The following is a 20,948-nucleotide window of genomic DNA, read 5'->3' as shown; positions in this document are numbered from 1 at the left end:
AAAAACCGTGGTTTGTGTACGAAGTTTGAATCGGGGGGAAAACATGTCGGATATTTTTGAGTGCAATTTATAAAGACAAAATAATCAAGATGTCGTTGAAGTAAGTATCATTTGTATTTAATTTTTGCACATAGCGTAACATCTGAATGTCATTCACGATTAAAACCGGTCGTTCACGGTTAGTTAGATTGGCTCGATTTCATTCGGCCGATTTCATTAGAAGAAAAGCTGACGTGCTTCACATTGAATCAAAATCCTTGTTTATCTGTTGTTTATACTTAAGCTTTAACGAAGGATAGCGTAATTTTACCATATTTGAGACTTACAACAAATTACTTTGTATATACACAAGTGCATACGCACACTCATAATTGTTGCACAACCCCCCCCCCCTCTCCCCGTCCATAGCCAAATAAGACACACCAGCGTTTGTTAACTACGACCCTACGTAGAAGATATTTTTAGATTTGAATTCATAGAAAAATGTCTCGCAGTAAAGTTACTGTAAATCTACAGTCAAATGTCTGGAACTGGTGCATGGCTGCATGCCCATGTCAGTATACAAGAGCTCGTTTCTGAAAACAAAAACAAAACATTGCCTTATTAAATTACATGTTTTAAAATAAAATGCATGTAATGTATTCTAAAATATTTATGTCCTATTGCTTTTTGCTCGTCTCTGGATTAAGAGATTATATAAAGTCGCCATCAATCATACACATATGCAAGAAATGATCAAAAGTTATAATGTTAAATATAATTGTATAAGTCAGTATGAATATGTTCTTCACTTTCCAACAATTTAATATCATAGTCATGTGCTACTTCAGTAGTGCTAGTGCTAATGCATGCTTAAATCAATGCACAGTATTAATCAGCTAATCTACAATTATCATGAGTGCAGCAGGATTTGTAACTGTTCCTAGGACTAGGTCCTGGAAGTCTGCACCAGATATTTTGCGATAAGTGAATAATTCATAATTACAAAAATGAATTATAATTTATATTTATTTACAGTAAAGAGAAAGTGAAGAAGGAGTTGCTCCAGAGTTTGGAGGTTGCCATGTGTAAGTTGCACAGAATATGGAGTGAGATTGGTATCTGTGAAACACAGCGACAGGAAAGATCAGGAACTGTCATGTTGCATCTCCGAAATCTCCTGGATGAAATGGTTCGAGAAGAAGAAACTTTGAAGAATTCCATTTCACAACGAACAGAGAAATACAGACGAGAGTTAGACATTTTAACTGAAGAAATGTCTGTACCAGAATATAAAGTAAGCTATGATTAGGCAAACAGTTATATACAACTTCAGAACAGAATTCAATTCAGTTGGAATATTTAATATATAATAATTATTATATACTACACTCACTGACCAAAGCTGTTGGTATTATTAATTCTTATTGGTCCCCCTGGTACCACTGGAGGGGACTTTATCTCAGTATGTCGGTATCTAATCCTGTTAGTTTATCCGTGAATGACTGATCATGAATGCATGCGAGTAATAAAATCATGCCTCTACCACCTTCAAAGTCCAGGATTGATTTGGTTCTGATCTTGCATGTGGTCATGCAATGTATATATATATATGCATCTGTATTTTATATCTTGGACCAGATTTCATTTTGATTATTATCATGAAGCTCTGACATGTCATAATCTTGAATGGGCAGGAGTATATATCTCATCATAACAATTGGTCAGGTTTTATACTTGGAACCTTTCAAATAGTTTTTTCTTAATTCAATATTCTTTATTGAGTTCTTCAAGGTCAATGGTCCAAATAACATTTTCAAGTACCGGTAGCCAAACTAAATGTAAGCTTTCCATTTAAGTAGACAAATTATGTAAAAGAACTGAACGTGTACAGAACCCTTATATTTTAAGTTACGATATGTGTTCCTGGATCATCCCTCGCTGCAGTGTCCTAATAATATATGGACCTTTGTTCATCATTTCTGTATCTATATTTATAATATATATAAAGAAAAAGAAAAGCTTGACAACTCGTCTTTAGCGCTTTCGTCGCATCTCGGCGACTCTTCAGTTCATAAATTATGACGTAACTTCTATAGTGATGGAATAAACATTTACTACATTAAAGTCACAACAAATGAATAAAAGATACCTTCAAGTTAAGAAAAAGAGCATTGTGTAGTCCTTCTTAAGATATAGCTCATATGTGATTGAAGCTACTTGAACTAATATTTTCCAGACAGGAAAAACTGGATAATACATGTGATGTCTTAAGCCTGATTCGCATATGACATTCTGATATTTTAAATTTCACTTTTAGGCCAAAGTGGGTCTATCTATGCTCCAACTGGAGAAGGACCTGAAGTTAAGGTGCGAGACACTAGCTGCAGAGAAGCGGGAGAGACTGCAGGTGTTGGAGACACTGAAGGATGAGGATCAAAAACTGTGTGATCTGATGTGTCTGACTCCCTACTATATCCCCACTGGAACCACGCCTAGTTCCGAACAGTTGGAGGCTCTCAAAAAACATGTCAACTCTCTCAAAACAGAAAAGGTTTGGCAACAAGTTATTGAAGAAAATAAATACATAAAAATATATCTTTTTATTCATTTATGACCAAGCAACATGTTCATTTAGTGTTACAGTTTTAAAATAAATGTCTAGAGAAATAATACAGGTCAAATTGGAGTTCACTGAGAAAACCATAAATTTCTGAAGAATGGATGTTTAGTTTTCATTTGTGAGCTACAGTAATACTATTTCCTCAGTTTCCACCTCCCATTAATTAATCCAAATACATTTAAAGTGCTTGGGGAAATAGTATTATTTTAAAGAAGAATTTTTCTTCATTTTGGGAAAATAACACATTTTTTGCAGAGCTTTACCATATGTATTTAACCATTAGCAATGAAAATTACATATGGATTATTTTGGGAATTTATGTCAACTCAATTTAAATCATAAATAATTTTCTTGACTTGTTTTTACACTTTTCTTCTTCAGGCAAAACGCTTTACAGACTTTGTAAATATCAAGAAAGGGATTGTGGTATTGTTCCAAGAAATGGACAGAACACCAGAGTCTGACTTTGAAAGAGATGTAATTTGTGAAGAAGATGACACATTCCAATTGTCTGAAGACAACTTAAAATCCTTAAGGTTATTAAAGACAGAGGTAGGTGGAAGTGAAATAGAAGTTACATCAACAAGTTAAAATACCAAATTTTGCCTGAATATCAATACCTATCATACTAAGTTAGAGTCTGAAACAAGGTGCATGTATTTAGTTTGTAGTTTAAAAGTTATTTGGGTTTAAGCTACCGGTAAGTGAGACATATTCATAGTGTCGTGCATGTTGACATTAGGCCAGATTTCTTACAAAAAGAACACATAATATTAATAATATTTTCAATTCTGGCCAGGGTAAGGTTATAACCCAAAAACAATATTCTCAATTCTGGCCAGGGTAAAGTTATAACCCAAAAATAATATTCTTAATTCTTGCCAGGGTAAGGTTGTATATAACACCAGAACAATATTCTTAATTCTAGCTAGGGTAAGGCTATTTTCACTATTTACAGAACTTGTCATTCTGAATGAATGTCTTTCTTTTCCCTTAAGCTGGAGGAGCTTCTGGAAGACTTACGACAGGATTCGGTCAAAATGTGGGAAAGAATCCATGTCTTATGGGACAGACTTGGCTTGGCCAGCGATGATCGTGCCACTTTTTCAGAGGGTAAAGAAGGGGTCAAGCCCACAGTGATGCAGGCTGTAAGTTGTACACTAGTCTCAAACCAGGACACTGCCGAAACAATAACAAATTCAAAAGTTGTCTTTGATTTTGCTACTTTAATAGATAAAAAAAAATCATGAACTTCTAAAATAATATGCAATTTTTGCAATAAGCATGCTCATTAATATCAAATGTCTTTACTAATAGTTTTATTTGTCTATTGACAGAGAAAACCTGATTTGAAGAAGGATGATTTAATCTTAAGCTTTATTTTAAAAAAAATGTCATTTGCAATTTTTCTTACTTTGTTAATGCATTATAATATTTAACTCTAGATACAAAGTGCATAGTAAAACTATGGAAATTGTGCAGATTAATATCTATTTTGAAAACTTATTCTTTGACAGCTAAAAGAGGAGATTGCTCGCTGTGAGAAGCTGAAGTATGAGCATATGCAGCGATTTGTGGAAAGCACACGACGAGAACTGTTGGAGTGGTGGGATAAATGTTACTACAGTCAGCAGCAGAGAGCTGCATTCAAACACTTCCACATCACCGGTACGTTTCATTACTCTTTCTTAGCCTACTTACAGCAGCTTTTAAATTATTTGTTCATAGCAGAGCAATAAAGATAGGAAAACTTTGTACTGTTAAGTGATCTGTAACATACTTAGGATTTTTAGGAATTATTGAGAATGGCAAATCACAAATACACTGCAGTAATCCTGCCAAGTGTGATCCATATCTGAAGCAGTTATTGTTACCCATTTTATATTTAAACAGATGATTACACAGAAGAGCTGTTGGAGATACATGACAAAGAAGTTGCTAAAATTCGACAAATATACGACAGCCATCACCAATTGTACGAAAATGTGGCGCGCTGGGAGGAACTCTTCAAGCAGATGCTCGAGTTTGAGGTATAAATTTCTATCATATTGGTGACAAAAGCATCTATTACAATGATGTTGTTAACTAATATCGGGAAAAAAAATTGCTTTGTTCTCGGCCCCACATGCATATCATTTTAGGTGTCGTATTGCTGATTTTATCATAAAGTAATAGAAAAAATTTGGAGTGCTGAATTTCACGGAAGGCAACAAGAAAAATCTTCCCTTGTCTCTTTTCTGCCATGTACATGTAGAAAATGGGGGAAAATGACTACCTTCCTCATCTATTTTGGAAAAAATGGCAAATAATTTATTTTGGCCCAACATCTCATTGTTTTAGACTTCTGAAAATTTGTGGAAGATGTTGGATTGATCATGAAATGAAACACCTCCTTGTCATGGACTTACTGGTAGATTTTATTTGTCTGTCCCAACTCTTTCCATTTTTGTCTAGATTTTTTCACCATTTGCATTGAAGATGTGAGAAAAATTGTGATTGATAGGAATTTTTATTGCTTCAGCGAAAAGCATGTGACCCAAACAGATTCAATAACAGGGGAGGTAATCTGCTTCAGGAGGAGAAGGCTAGAAAGAAACTCCTTAAGGAACTGCCAAAGGTAAAAATATTTGTAATTGATAGTAATGATTATTCAGGGATTCAAATGATTAAATTTGAAAATGAATCTCACTGATTATTAATCCGAAAAATTACTCTCTCAGAAGTTAGTGTAATTTTTGTCAACATTCCGGTTTTAAAGAATCATTGAAATCAGTATGATATATAGAGATAGATATATCAGTTTAAACTGAGATAGATATATCAGTTTAAACTGTATTTTATTTAATATATAGCAATGTCAAAGTTAATACATTAACGAACAAAGAGGAGAAAAAAAAATTAGTACATAGTACTTATATCAATTCGTCTTTTTAATGTATCAACAAAATACGAACAAGTTTAATTCCTTACAAATTTGATTGGAATTTGTAATTCCAAAACTACTTCGTTGTCCAGAATAACATGCATCTATATGAGGACATATGAAAAATGATGAATATCCTCAAGTCAATGCTGCAGTGCTATGTAAATTAGACGTTTACAAAATTAATGTACTTATTCAAAGTGATGTCTGTTACACAGGTCGAGGAGGAGGTAAAAGACAACATTGCAGCATGGGAGAAAGCCCAGGGCCAGCAGTTCCTGGTGGAGGGGGAACGTTTCATGGACTACATAGAGAGTCGATGGACCAGATACCAGAAGGAAAAAGTCAAGGAAAAGGAAGATAGGGTAGGAAATACATGTCAGGGGTTTTGGTGGTAAACTGGGAAGGAAATACATGGCGGTATGGGGGGGGGGGGGCATACAGTGTTACCCATGTCTGTCCCATCCCATCCTGTCCCAATGCATTGTAACTAACTATATTTTCTCAGGAATCTGAGGTTTTGGGATGACAAGTGGCAATGGGGGCATTGATGTCTTACAGACATTTTCAAGTTTTTTTGGTAAACTGGGTTGGAAGATTTTGTTCTGACAAAAATATGTTCAAAATTTTGAACTATCTGTAGAAACTTATATTTGTAGAGTTGTGATAGAAAACTAAGGATGAGAGTTTTTAGGAATCTAAATAAAGAAAGTGAACAATGCCTCGGATAATGGTTGTCATAGCCTGGGTCATTAGGGCTACTGTCATAAAGAAAGTGAACAATGCCTCGGATAATGGTTGTCATAGTCTGGGTCATTAGGGCTACTGTCAATTTTACTCAACAGATACTGATGAAAGAAATCAAATGGATTTTTGTGTGGTTACATAAAGCAACATAAAATTCATTAGGGCTGTAACGAGTACCCGGGTGACCCGTCACGGGTCGGTTTTTATCCCGACCCAGGTTTGAAATTGTGTACCCGAACCCCGAAACTTTGTACTAACATAGTACTAACTACTATAGTTCACCGAAATACACATATAATTCAAAGAACACCGTATAGCTTTGACACACTTGAGTCATCACATAAAGATAATTAAACATTGTTTTGAGTGTTCTGTAAACATGTCTCCTGTATGAACAGTTACATTGTTGCATCGTCTGTTGACACTTTCTCAGGGCCGCGAAACGTGCTGCCTCGACACCGATTTTTCTTTTAACACTCGGAACTCCGCAATGTACATAAGGCAAAACACACACATTAGAGAAACCTCGAATTGACACCAAATAATCATTTACTGTAATAACCATACACAAGCCTCGCACAAGTCATGGACGATAATGATAGTATAGAACTTTCATCATGTCGTTTTTGTGTGTTCTCTTTACCCGAGTTATTATGGTAGACATGTGTTTCTGGTCATGCGCAAAACAAACTGCACGTATGTCAACCAAACAACATGGCTTCCTTGATTTAAGTGCGACTCAATAAGATGTCTTTTCATCAATACATATCATGACTTCATCAGTAATGTTCTACTAAGAAGTAAGAACTATTCAAAGTATTCATTTAACACAAACAAATCCATGTTCATAATATCAAAGGCTTCTCCTGTTCTAGTTCTAAACGTCCGTACAGGGATACAACTTAAAGTCTACAGCCAACGGGTAACCGGATACGGGTCAGGTTGTAAAGATGAAGTACCAAGGGTGAAAAATTTGTACCCATGACAGCCCTAAAATTCATGTATTAACATTTTTCCACAGAATAAAGCCAAGGCTAAGTTGATGGAAGAAGAGGTTTTCTTTGGCAGTAAACCCAACACTCCTGCCAAACGGCGCTTCCTTGGTACCCCCAGCAAAACACCATCAAAGATGAGAAAGGTGAGTGGTAGTTCTGTTTTAATGTCTGGTTTGGTATTGCCATGTACATTTAGCAATTAGTCACAATGTAATAAAACATGGATTGATTGGGATCTGCAGTTTCATTTCAAACTATTTATTTTCAATTTGTAATACATTGAAAGATACTTAACATAATATTTTTTCTATACGAACACTACTAAATACATGGTGACGAGGGCTACTCCAGTAAGATATCTATTCAACACCAGGTTACCATGTTTTATTTATGGATAAGATGTTGACTGATATAATGTTAAATATGTGTCCTGGAGTCTGTACATGTTTTGCTGCAATAGCCCTGATAATGTAAACGGTAGTTTGTCCCGTAAGTATAGGTTGGGCTGTGTGTTGATGTGTTGTGTTTTGTCTTGTGTCACAGCTCAATGATGGTGGAGTGTCTGTTCAAATGTCCCTAAATTTAAAGGTAACACTTCAGCTTCCTGCCTGTACACAGGATATAACCCCGATCACACTCTATGGTCAGGTTCATCACAGTAACCATTAGTATGTCTCTGTACCTCTCGTCAGTCTTGTTTAACTTTATAAAAATACACTTTAATACAATGTTCTACGTAATAAAAGGTATGATTTCCATGCTAAATGTTTGCTTGATTTGCATGATGTCATATTTTTCATCAAAAATTCACTTACAATACCATTGGCATTTGTTTGTTTGTTAACATAATTTGTATTTAAATTAGAATATGCCATATTCATTGAAAAGGAAACCTTTTACTTTGAAAGAGGTACATGTGCTTTTATTTTTTCGAAAAACGATAACTTTCAAAAACCATTCTTCCACATATTAAAAAGAATGGATTAATTCTTGTTGAAAAGGCAATATCCAGTAAAATATTTGTTTGACTACTTGAGTGTGAATAGTATGTCTCTGCCCTGCATGCCCCCAGATCTATTGTTTCTAATACACTTTTGTCTGTTGCTGGTTTGGTGCATTGAATTGCATGTGAATGCTCACTGTTTTTAGAGCTCTACAAAACATGAAAATTATGGCTTTTTTTATTTAGCTCAGCTGGCCCTAATGGCAAAGTGAGTTCAATCAGGGGTGTACAATTCCACTAGCCCGACATCCTGGCCTAGGGGTTTCCAGGTCAGGGGTAGCTGCTCCTTGGCACTGACTAGTCTGTGGGCTAGTGAAAATTTCTTGTCATAAATCTGCATGAAAAGCCAATCTGTGTCTGTACCAAAATTTCGTTAATAAATCTACATTAAAAGCCAGTTTGTTTCTGTGTACAGTTCTGACAGCTGTAGACATGATTATTGGTCCAGTTAATAAGATTTTACAACCACAGGTAGTTGCCATTAGTTCAACACATTTCTCAAACGCAAATTTTGATATCTTCATCTCTGTTCTTTTGCAGTAGTTATGACTATGTATTCACACAGAAACCAGATAATATACATATAGTTTGTATTTTTTAATTCTTTGTTGAATGGCACAATTCTAATTAATTCTGTTGAAGAAAATGTAAATTATGGAAAACAAGATTTACTAGAATACATGTACATTTACTGTGTACATTTACTGAAAAATTGCAAAAGTGCAGGGGCTAGTCGAATTTTCATCAGGGCTAGTGGAAAAAATAGGCTACTAGCCCTTGGCCATGGGCAAGTGGACAGTTTTCAGCATTGTGCACCCCTGGTTCAATCATTTGTTTTTTCTTGAGCTCATCTGGCTCTAATGGCCAAGTGAGTTCAATCATTTGTTTTTAGCTCAGCTGGCCCTAATGGCCAAGTGAGCATTTTGTGGCACCTCTGATTAGTCACCTTTCACTTTGGTTCTTTGCAGTATTATTTAAAACATTATTTATTTATACCAAGCACAAGTACAATTTGATTAAATAATAAAAATTAAGCTCTTAAGTCACACAATTTAAAAAAGTCGAAGACCAGAAATTAAGTTTACTAAGTATATAACTTAGTAACTTAGTATTGAATTTACCAGTAAAATATCGAAAATTATTTATTCTATAAAAGGGATTTTTTTCATACAACCCATTACCCTAAACATATCTGTTGATCAAAAGTCTTAACAATTTTCCGATGCTGATTGCCGCGTGCCGTGCCGATTACCACGAGCTTTCAATGGAGTTTGCCGGAAAAAAAATCTTATTTTACGTTCTTCATTTGACAAGACTATTCAAAATAGGATCAGTTATAAACAATCAGAGTAAGAACAAATACTTGCTAGGAAATTATTGTTTTTGTTTTAAAACAAAGAATATGTGCTCAAACTCTCCGCCGATTCGAACTGACTGGAGTTAATCATATCTGGACCAATACTTTTCAAAATACACATATATATAACCAAATTTGTATCAATTTTTATTTCCATTTGTTCTATCTATACAACGAACTACTTGTATTTAACAAATTAAATTTCCAGGTCCCTTAAAGTTCATTATAAACAAGTTTTACTGCCTCTATATTCAGATCTAAGTCCATATAATGTTCTAACAAAGATATAGTATTAGTGTTTATGTTGTGATGTTTAATACTCCAAAACTTGTCTAGACAGTTTTCGAAATGAAGATTAGAAAATGTACGATGATAAAAATGTCTCATTACCTCTTGGTTTATATCACCGTACAGATTTTATTTCATATAATGATGTTGACAACATCAATACATTTTATAGTATGGAACAATATGATTTTAATGGGAAAGGGTTGGGGAGTCTGGTTATTCATTGTCAGTAAGTCTTAATTTTGATGACATTCTTTTAGTTGACTTCAAGTGATTTAGATAATTTCTAATTAATGGACAGAGAAAGTCAAATAAATCTGTACATGAAAAAAATATGTTCTGGTGTTAGGTTTTGCTTTCTGTAATATGAAGGTATAGACATTTATTATTAACATTTCATATATATATATATACATGTATTGGATTGTCAATTACTATTTTTTGATATATATACATGTAAACATACTTGTACAGTTGGCTCAGTTTTAGTAAGAGTTTTATCTTCTACAGGGAAATGATACAACCCGCACACCTGGATCCTGCAGTAGAATTGCTTCATGTAGCCGTATACAACACAGCAGTGTGTTTGCTTCCCCTTATCGTAAACCCCCCGCCTCTACAAGTAAACTGGTGAGTTCTGTTTGTATAGCGTCACCTCTGTGGAATGGGTGCTGATACAGGAAATGGGGGTAGGGAGACACAATGGATACTTAAAAAATAAATACTTCATGAAGATCCCAAATGGATGCTAGCATCAAGCTATTCAGCTAATATGTATACTTGTGAAAACATAATCCTGGGAGAATATAAAATCAGCCTAGTGTTCATCATGTTGTATATTGATGCCATTTTAGACTTTTTCATTACTGTGAGGGATTGTCTAGTAGGATGCCTGAAATTTAATAGTGTGCTCATTTTTAGCTCACCTGGACCGAAGGTCCGGTGAGCTTATGCCATGGTGCAGCGTCCGGCGTCCGGCGTCCGTCCGTCAACATTTGCTTCAAATCGCTACTAGTCAAAAAGTTCTTATTGGATTTTGACCAAATTTGGTCAGAAACATCCTTGGCAGAAGGGGATCAGATTTTGCATAAATGGTGACTCTGACCCCCCAAGGGGCCTGAGGGGCGGGGCCCAATAGGGGAAATTGAGGCAATTCCTTTAAATCGCTACTAGTCATAAAGTTATGAATGGATTTGAACCCAATTTGGTCAGAAACATCCTTTGGAGAAGGGGAACAGATTTTGCATAAATGGTGACTCTGACCCCCAAGGGGCCAAAGGGGCGGGGCCTAATGGGGAAATAGAGGTTATTCCTTCAAATCGCTACTAGTCATAAAGTTATGAATGGATTTGAACCCAATTTGGTCAGAAACATCCTTTGGGGAAGGGGAACAGATTTTGCATAAATAGTGACTCTGACCCCCAAGGGGCCAAAGGGGTGGGGCCCCATATGGGAAATAGAGGTAATTCTTTCAAATCGCTACTAGTCATAAAGTTATGAATGGATTTGAACCCAATTTGGTCAGAAACATCCTTTGGGGAAGGGGAACAGATTTTGCATAAATGATTACTCTGACCCCCAAGGGGCCAAAGGGGCAGGCCCATTAGGGGAAATAGAGGTAATTTCTTCAAATCGCTACTAGTCATAAAGTTATGAATGGATTTGAACCCAATTTGGTCAGAAACATCCTTTCGGGAAGGGGAACAGATTTTGCATAAATAGTGACTCTGACCCCCAAGGGGCCAAAGGGGCGGGGCCCCATATGGGAAATAGAGGTAATTCCTTTAAATCGCTACTAGTCATAAAGTTATGAATGGATTTGAACCCAATTTGGTCAGAAACATCCTTTGGGGAAGGGGAACAGATTTTGCATAAATGGTTACTCTGACCCCCAAGGGGCCAAAGGGGCGGGCCCATTAGGGGAAATAGAGGTAATTCCTTCAAATCGCTACTAGTCATAAAGTTATGAATGGATTTGAACCCAATTTGGTCAGAAACATCCTTCAGGAAAGTGGAACAGATTTTGCATAAATGGTTACTCTGACCCCCAAGGGGCCAAAGGGGCGGGACCTTATGGGGAAATAGAGGTAATTCCTTCAAATCGCTACTAGTCATAAAGTTATGAATGGATTTGATCCCAATTTTGTAAGAAACATTCTTGGGGGAAGGGGAACAAATTTTGCATAAATGTTGACTCTGACCCCCAAGGGGCCTGAGGGGCGGGGCCCAATAGGGAAAATTGAGGCAATTCCTTTAAATCGCTACAAGTCATAAAGTTATGAATGGATTTGAACCCAATTTGGTCAGAAACATCCTTTGGGGATGGGGAATTAGATTTTGCATAAATGGTGACTCTGACCCCCAAGGGGCCAAAGGGGCGGGGCCTAATGGGGAAATAGAGATAATTCCTTCAAATCGCTACTAGTCATAAATTTATCAATGGATTTGAACCCAATTTGGTAAGAAACATTCTTTGGGGAAGGGAAACAGATTTTGCATAAATGGTGACTTTGACCCCCAAGGGGCCAAAGGAGCGGGGCCCCATATGGGAAATAGAGGTAATTCCTTTAAATCGCTACTAGTCATAAAGTTATGAATGGATTTGAACCCAATTTAGTAAGAAACATCCTTTGGGGAAGGGGAACAGATTTTGCATAAATGGTGACTCTGACCCCTAAGGGGCCAAAGGGGCGGGGCCTAATGGGGAAATAGAGGTAATTCCTTCAAATCGCTACTAGTCATAAAGGTATGAATGGATTTGAACCCAATTTGGTCAGAAACATTTTTATGTGAAGGGGAACAGATTTTGCATAAATGGTTACTCTGACCCCCAAAGGACCAAAGGGGCGGGGCCTAATGGGGAAACAGAGGTAATATCTTTAAATCGCTACTAGTCATAAAGTTATGAATGGTTTTTAACACAATTTAGTAAGAAACATCCTTTGGGAAAAGGGAACAGATTTTGCATAAATGGTGACTCTGACCCCCAAGGGGCCAAAGGGGCGGGGCCTAATGGGGAAATAGAGGTAATTCCTTCAAATCGCTACTAGTCATAAAGTTATGAATGGATTTGAACCCAATTTAATAAGAAACATCTTTTGGGGAAGGGGAACAGATTTTGCATAAATGGTGACTCTGACCCCCGAGGGGCCAAAGGGGCAGGGCCCCATATGGGAAATAGAGGTAATTCCTTTAAATCGCTACTAGTCATAAATTTATCAATGGATTTGAACCCAATTTAGTAAGAAACATTCTTTGGGGAAGGGGAACAGATTTTGCATAAATGGTGACTCTGACCCCCAAGGGGCCAAAGGGGCGGGGCCTAATGGGGGAAATAGAGGTAATTCCTTCAAATCGCTACTAGTCATAAAGTTATGAATGGATTTGAACCCAATTTGGTAAGAAACATTCTTGGGGGAAGGGGAACAGATTTTGCTTAAATGGTGACTCTGACCCCCGAGGGGCAAAAGGGGCGGGGCCCCATATGGGAAATAGAGGTAATTCCTTTAAATCACTACTAGTCATAAAGTTATAAATGCATGTTGTAAACTCAGAAAGTCTGGACTTCATTATTTCTTTAAAGCAGTTGGGATCCCCACGCTATAACCATAAATAGCATTGTTTGAGGTTAACAAACAAAAGGAATTGAACATGAACATTATTTTGACATTTGGTCAAATCCAACCAGGTGAGCGATACAGGCCCCATGGGCCTCTTGTTCTCTGTCACAGTATTGGTGACTTATATAAATTCAATGGAGTTCTACGGTGTTAACTTATAAAAATATTGTATCTAGATGATTTTTATGGTTTTCTGATTATTTCAGACCCCTGCTGGTATCAAATCGGGGAAAACAGCCCGACGACGGTCTAATCGCATTGCCCGTAAAGTGCTGGCTGAAAAGAACATCCCGGACAATCATGTGATGACAAATGACACCATGTTTAGTCACACGACGGTAAGCAGCTGCTTCCAGCCGCACACAAATACAGGAGAGCTATCCGTCGTGTCAACCGGGGACTACCAGGAATTTGAAGTTTGTACCATTCATTATTTGTCATCTGTGTACTAACATCTCCTGCTTCCAGTCATTTTTACATCACACCAAGGATACAGCCGTTCATCACTCATAATCAAGCACTAATAGTATGTGTGGTGTTGGTGGACCTCCCATCAGGATGTAACAGGAGAACCGTCTTAAATCTAAAAAAAATCATTGATGTTGTCATTAATTCTGTAGTATTATCGTTCTCACACTTAAAATTCCTCACAATATCCGACTCCATTAAAGGAAATTAATGACATAAAGCTGTTAACAAGTATCTGTATAATTTGGACAAGAAGTCTTGTTCAGGAATTTAAACTGACAAATTTATATTGTCTTTATGGATTTCAACTAGAAATATGTAATTTGTAGCCTGCCAACCGTAGGAATAGTGGATATGTTTGTAATCGGAATGAGCCACTGCTAGGCTGGTATTAAGCCAGTATCGTTACCAGCGTACTTGGTAAATGTGTGATTGTATCACAGGAACGTGGCACATATTTCCAACCCATGGTCCATAGATATATATTATATATAGACCATCATGGGTTGGAAATTCATGCCAAGTCCCTGTGCAATGTATAGAGAGAATTGAATGGTGTTTTTGTTAACAGATTCATTTCATATTTACACAATAGTATCGGTAATTTTGCACATATTAAAGGAAGCCATGAACACAGATGATTTTAATCACATTGATATGGTTCGGACGTCACATTTAACCCATTCAAGCTCATTATTCGGTATATTCGGTATCTTTTACTATTTATAGGTGCTAATCACCTTTGTGCTTTGTACAATCCTTCTTCACCTGACATATGCTTGTGTCAAAGGCCAGACTTATCTTTGATAAAGGATCAAAGGTCATATTTGACCCCCTCTGGAATAAAAAAAAATGTGTAGAGAGAAAATATTGATATATTAGAGCTTGGATTTAACTTGATCAAAGGTTCAAAGAGAAAGTGGGGTACAGATACCTTGCAAATATATTTTTTTTACACTGTAAATACTTTTGTATATTTGAAGAGGTTACAAAAATATTTCATATTTACGCAATAGTATCTGATTATATATATGCATTGATAATGTGATGTGTTTTTATATTGTAGAGAGAAATACGATCCCGGCCATATTGTCGAAGTAGCATTTTACCCAGTCCTGGCAAGAAAGTGTGTTAATGGCTGACCACACATTGTAAATATGAACCTGCCTGTATAGGAATGGTGCTGCCAGTTTTCAGTACAACAATGAATTAAATGGATTGAGACTTTTCACATTTTCTGCCAGTAAATCCCTGTGTATGACAGGATAACTGCATTCTCATGTTTATGATGTCAGCAAGTGTGAGGACTGTTAAATCAGCAGTGTGATATTTAGGGATGGTGTACTATAACATGAAGTGGGTAGGCTCTGGGGATGAAATTCTTAGGAAGGAATGTGTATTCAAATTGTTTTCTTTTTCTGCTTGTGAAACTTTTTTTTTCTCAAGAGACTTATGTTAAATCATTGTGCAGAGTGGAGGCTTGCATGTCTTGCATTGTTCTTCATTATCTGTTTTGAGTGACACACTGGTGAACCAAGCCTTTTTTGGCCTATACATGTGTAAAAGTTATAATAAACAAACCAGTGTTTTTATTATATATAGGAATAATACTTATAACCAGAATGTCAGTTAACCATTACATATAAATGGAAGAGTTTTGTAAAGTAATGTAAGACGGCTGAAGGGAAAAAGGCAGATGCAGTGGAAATCTGTATGTGCAAACATCTCTGCTTTCAAAATATAAAAAGAAAAATCTAAAAAACAGTAAATACTGAAAACTAGAGTTCTGATTGTAAAATTTATTTATCTTAAACTTCTTATGTCACAAGTCTTTAGATGAATGATTGAACTTGTTTGATATATTCCATATGGCGTAGTCGCGAGTGTAAGGTTTTGTTTATCACCTAACTCATATTTATGAGAATGTAGGTATGGTAGAATATAGGCCAGTTGATTATTTGGTAAATGTTTTTCCTTACCATAGGAATAGTTTTTGTCTGTTTTGCCAACTCAAATATCTCGCTGAAAATAGTTCGGTGTATGTTGTTTGTAGGTATATTGATCTCCTATATATCTTAATCCATTTTCTGAAGTAAAATCCTAAACCATCAAAGTATTAATAATTAAATATGTGCACATTGTACACGTAATGCGATATATGGGTTGTGGGCAGTTGAACCTGTTGTTCTAAAAATTGCTGGTACCTAGAATATGGTTCAAACACATTTCACACAGGAAGTATTTGACAAAGAAAATATATTTAAAGATTTCTTATGAATCTCACAACAATTAAGATATTTCTTGTGAATCTCTGCAGACAGTAAATCCCCGGAGAACAGAAGTATCATGCACATTTCAATATTGTGATATGTGAATTTACTACATGTAGTCTGTTTTATTTAAATTTTTTATTTATTTCAATGCTTTGAATTTGAATAGCTTTACTCTCATAACCTTCTCTCAGTTCCTCTTGACAGCGAATGGGGATCATGGTCGCTTTTAAAATGTTGCCATACACAACATATTTTGCTGTTGTATACATGTACAATTGTATATATTATTGATGTTCAAACTTGTGTAGTATAAAGTTATCAGATTGATGTATATATGTATGTAAACTAGAATGTGTCATTTTTGTTTGTACAAAGACAACAGAGACAACAGCTGTTATCAAAATGGTCTTGATTTTAAAAAAAATAATTGTATTCTGTATCTAGTCATCCCTTTATGTGTTGGGCCATTTCTATCCTTGGTGTTATCTATCCAACACAGGAAATTTGTATTTGTAGTGTGTGGAGTTGAAATATATTTCATTCCTACAATAACAGCAGAAAGTGTTGTTATAAGTCTAAGTTAAGATGTGTGGTATCGAGGACTGGGCTTAAGTGTACATTATTTTGCCTAATCTTGCTGTTTCATCAGGGACAACATTTTCATAAACATTAAATCGCAGTTGATTGTAGAGACATAACAAGTTTCCTTTATAGTTATTTGTAGTTTCGTCTGGATACTTGCACTTGACTGTCATTGTAATTTTAGGTTCTCCACATTTGACATCAGTTCCATTTTGGAATATTGCAGTCCTCAGTTAAAGCAAAAAGATCCATAATATTGAAACTGTTTACTTTCACTTAAATACTACTTACATGAAGGAAACTTGTTAAACTCAGTCCTACTCTTGGATATTTATTTAGAATGGAAAACAATTATTTTATCATTTGTGAAAATGTTGGTCCTGTGCTATAGATTTGTGGAGCAGGTTTGATAAAGGGATGGAAAATATATTGTTTTCGTAGCTAGATCAACACTATGTTTAAAGGGTTAAAGTCATCATCCTACAACATTTTATATGGTATTTTTGAAGTATTTCCGTATACTGTATTCTGACATTGCTCTGCTGTGGCAGACTGTAGGGAATATTGTGTGTATTTTAATGTATGTCAGTCACATGCGTATATTTTAGAATGTCCATAAATGATCATGATTAACTGGGTAAGAAGGTTGTTCGTTTATACATGTTTGTGTTCAATACGAGTTTACCTTGACTGAAATATCAGACCTTGTTGATGTTCATTGATTTTATATTTGGAAAATTTTGTGTACATGTTTGATGCTAGAGTTGATTTTATAGTATGCTTTTGCGCATCTTTTGTATCTACGTAGAACTACACTTTAATACTAGTATGAAGAGTAAGTATGTTAATAAAGTTAAATGCACTTATGTAAAAAAAAAAAAAGTATGTAAAAGCTATTACAAATACTGTATTAGCACATTTACCCCCAAACCCTAACTAGCAGTATGTGTACCTGTATTACTGTAATACAAATTTGCAATGTTTACTTGCTAGCAGTCTAATTGAAATCAGATCTCCTTACACTATGTTATGACGTGTAACGAGAGATCTGTTTTTAATTAGATTAACTTGTTAGTAACATATTAAAGTATATTACTGACATATTATTTTATGCCCTGTCACTCATTGATAGTGATGTGATGCTACTCTATTGTATGATCAGTTCTTTTTTGGCCAAACATATTTTTCCCCAACTTCTCACATCTTTACGGACTGAAGATTTCTAGGCTTTGGTGAAGTTTTGCATTTCTTGTTTAAAAGTTTTATTTTGCAGTTTTTCATGCACTCATGATTTGTGATAGAAGGGTGATATTTTGTTTGATGACAGTTCTCTAGGCATCAAACATCAATGATGTGCTGTAAATTTGAAAATAGGTACATCTATTTTTATTGAAATTTTAATATTTCCCATATTTTTTGATATTTTGGAATTCAACTAAATTTGCTTTTAGTTCTATATCCAAATTAATATCACAAACACATTTCTAGCTTATCATTAAACTGAAGTTACTCATTATGTATCTTTAACCTCATATTTGAATTTCAATTTTAATAGAAAAGTGAAACAAAGGATAATTAAAACAAATGAGTTTCTGTGCAATATCTTTTTGGCCATTTTACGCTAGATCAGCTTATCAGCAATGCCACTTTAAATGATGCCTCTATATAAGTATCTTCATCTCAAAATCAGACGAGAAATCAGAAGCTCTATTATTGCTCACTATAGTAGAAATCTTGGCTACCATTATATAAATCCTACATTTTGTATAACTCCAAATTCAGATTTTGACAGTACCCAAAATTGTTTACATGGTAGGAAAGTAGCAGATGGATAGTTAATTATCAGTAGTAATTGGTAGTAATTCGGAAAACGTTTTATTGCCACTTCTGTAAGTAAGAAAGGAGACCATGTCTGGGGTGGTGCATTGTAAGTACATTATGGCGGTTGGAGTGATGATTTTGGTGGCTATATCTCCACCTCCTGCCTTTTCTTCAGGGAGTGCGGTGAGCAAGTGTACATGTATGTGTGTCTATATTGTATCCTACCTTCCCTTCTTTCTATCACTCCAGGCAGGATGTGCAAGAGATATAATACCTCATTCTTCAGAAAGTCCTACATTAACCGCAATGGCTTTGTATCAATGTCACAAGTCTTTGTCTGCCTTATATAGATGTGGATGGAATAATTCAAAGACTGATTTTACATTATTCAAAATGATCAAGTAATTTGTCAGCAGCTCAGTGACTGGAAATTTGAAGTCATTGAGCCATCTTATTTTAATTTAAGCTTTTAAATTGTCAAATTTCTTGATGAAACATTTCATTTTTTTAACAGAAATCTGAAGATTGTATAATAAATATATGAATGAATAATTCATAATTGTTATATTTGTCATTTAATTAAGTTTTCAATGAATGTAGGATGACGTCTAACTCTGTACCTCCAGTGTAAATTTGAGGGAATTCATCAAATTCTAGTGTGTAAACAGATATCCCGAGAATAGTGTGTAAACAGAAATCCTGAGCATAGTGTGTAACAGATATCTTGAGAATAGTTTGTAACAGATATCCCTAGAATATTTGTAACAGATATCCCTAGAATAGAGTGTAAACAGATATCTTGAGAATAGTGTGTAAACATATTCCGAGAATAGTGTGTAAACAGATATCCCTAGAATATTTGTAACAGATATCCCGAGAATAGTGTGTAAACAGAAATCCTGAGCATAGTTTGTAACAGATATCCTGAGAATAGTTTTTAAACAGATATCCAAAGCAGTTTGTAAACAGATATCTCGAGAATAGTGTGTAAACAGATATCCCGAGAATAGTTTGTAACAGATATCCTGAGCATAGTTTGTAACCAGATATCCTGAGCATAGTTTGTAACCAGATATCCTGAGCATAGTTTGTAAACAGATATCCTGAGAATTTTTTTTTAAACAGATATCCAAAGTAGTTTGTAAACAGATATCCTGAGAATAGTTTGTAAACAGATATCCTGAGAATAGTGTGTTAACAGATATCCTGAGAATAGTTTGTAAACAGGTATCCTGAGAATAGTTTGTAAACAGATATCCTGAGAATAGTTTGTAAACAGATATCTCGAGAATAGTGTATAAACAGATATCCTGAGAATAGTTTGTAAACAGATATCTCGAGAATAGTGTATAAACAGATATCCTGAGAATAGTTTGTAAACAGATATCCTGAGAATAGTTTGTAAACAGATATCTCGAGAATAGTGTATAACAGATATCCTGAGAATAGTTTGTGAACAGATATCCGGAGAATTGTGTGTAAACAGATATCCTTAGAATAGTGTGTAACAGATATCCTGAGAATAGTGTGTAAACAGATATCCTGAGAATAGTGTGTAAACAGATATCCTGAGAATAGTGTGTAAACAGATATCCTGAGAATAGTTTGTAAACAGATATCCTGAGAATAGTGTGTAAACAGATATCCTGAGAATAGTGTGTAAACAGATATCCTGAGAATAGTGTGTAAACAGATATCCTGAGAATAGTGTGTTAACAGATATCCTGAGAATAGTTTGTAAACAGATATCCTGAGAATAGTGTGTAAACAGATATCTTGAGAATAGTGTGTAAACAGATATCCTGAGAATAGTGTGTAAACAGATATCCTGAGAATAGTTTGTAAACAGATATCCTGAGAATAGTTTGTAACAGATATCTTGAGCATAGTTGTAAACAGATATCCTGAGAATAGTTTGTAACAGATATCTTGAGAATAGTGTGTAAACAGATATCCTGAGAATAGTGTGTAAACAGATATCCTGAGAATAGTGTATAAACAGATATCCTGAGAATAGTTTGTAAACAGATATCCTGAGAATAGTCTGTAAACAGATATCCTGAGATTAGTTTGTAAACAGATATCCTTAGAATAGCTTGTAACAGATATCCTGAGAATAGCTTGTAACAGATATATAAAAGATTACACATCAATTTTTCTTAAAAATTAATGTACCCAAATAGATTATATAAAATAGAAATATGATTTGTTCGGTTTCTTGACACCATCATCTATCAAGCTATCACAATGCCAGCCTGACAAAGTGATA

The 20,948-nt window shown here is 35.3% G+C and overlaps 1 protein-coding gene across 3 annotated transcripts; it reads left to right on the top strand.

The window, feature by feature from the left end:
- The first annotated feature begins 11 nt into the window (after window positions 1-11).
- Window positions 12-19,233, top strand: LOC117338776 (protein regulator of cytokinesis 1-like). Of its 3 annotated transcripts, none has more exons than XM_033900103.1 (14): window positions 12-100; window positions 1,018-1,276; window positions 2,300-2,533; window positions 2,984-3,154; window positions 3,601-3,750; window positions 4,120-4,270; window positions 4,496-4,632; window positions 5,124-5,219; window positions 5,744-5,890; window positions 7,294-7,410; window positions 7,811-7,855; window positions 10,426-10,545; window positions 13,742-13,873; window positions 15,070-19,233. In XM_033900103.1, the coding sequence occupies exons 1-14, from the start codon at window positions 90-92 to the stop codon at window positions 15,136-15,138; spliced, it is 1,839 nt and encodes a 612-aa protein (XP_033755994.1). In that variant the 5' UTR covers window positions 12-89; the 3' UTR covers window positions 15,139-19,233. The 3 variants fall into 3 exon arrangements, with proteins under 3 accessions (XP_033755994.1, XP_033755992.1, XP_033755993.1); XM_033900101.1 differs by having other exon boundaries at window positions 13,742-13,951; XM_033900102.1 differs by lacking the exon at window positions 7,811-7,855 and having other exon boundaries at window positions 13,742-13,951.
- The last annotated feature ends 1,715 nt before the right edge of the window (window positions 19,234-20,948 follow it).

Source organism: Pecten maximus, chromosome 12 (assembly GCF_902652985.1).
Source record: "Pecten maximus chromosome 12, xPecMax1.1, whole genome shotgun sequence".
Classification (NCBI taxonomy): domain Eukaryota; kingdom Metazoa; phylum Mollusca; class Bivalvia; order Pectinida; family Pectinidae; genus Pecten; species Pecten maximus.
The sequence above is the reverse complement of the archived record's forward strand: the minus strand, read 5'-3'. Positions and strand labels throughout refer to the sequence as shown.

Excerpts from the sequence above, each read along its gene's own strand:
- LOC117338776 (XM_033900101.1), top strand. Across the intron at positions 5,891-7,293 it reads TCAAGGAAAAGGAAGATAGG|AATAAAGCCAAGGCTAAGTT; the intron begins GTAGGAAATACA and ends ATTTTTCCACAG. Across the intron at positions 13,952-15,069 it reads GGGACTACCAGGAATTTGAA|AGAGAAATACGATCCCGGCC; the intron begins GTTTGTACCATT and ends TTTATATTGTAG.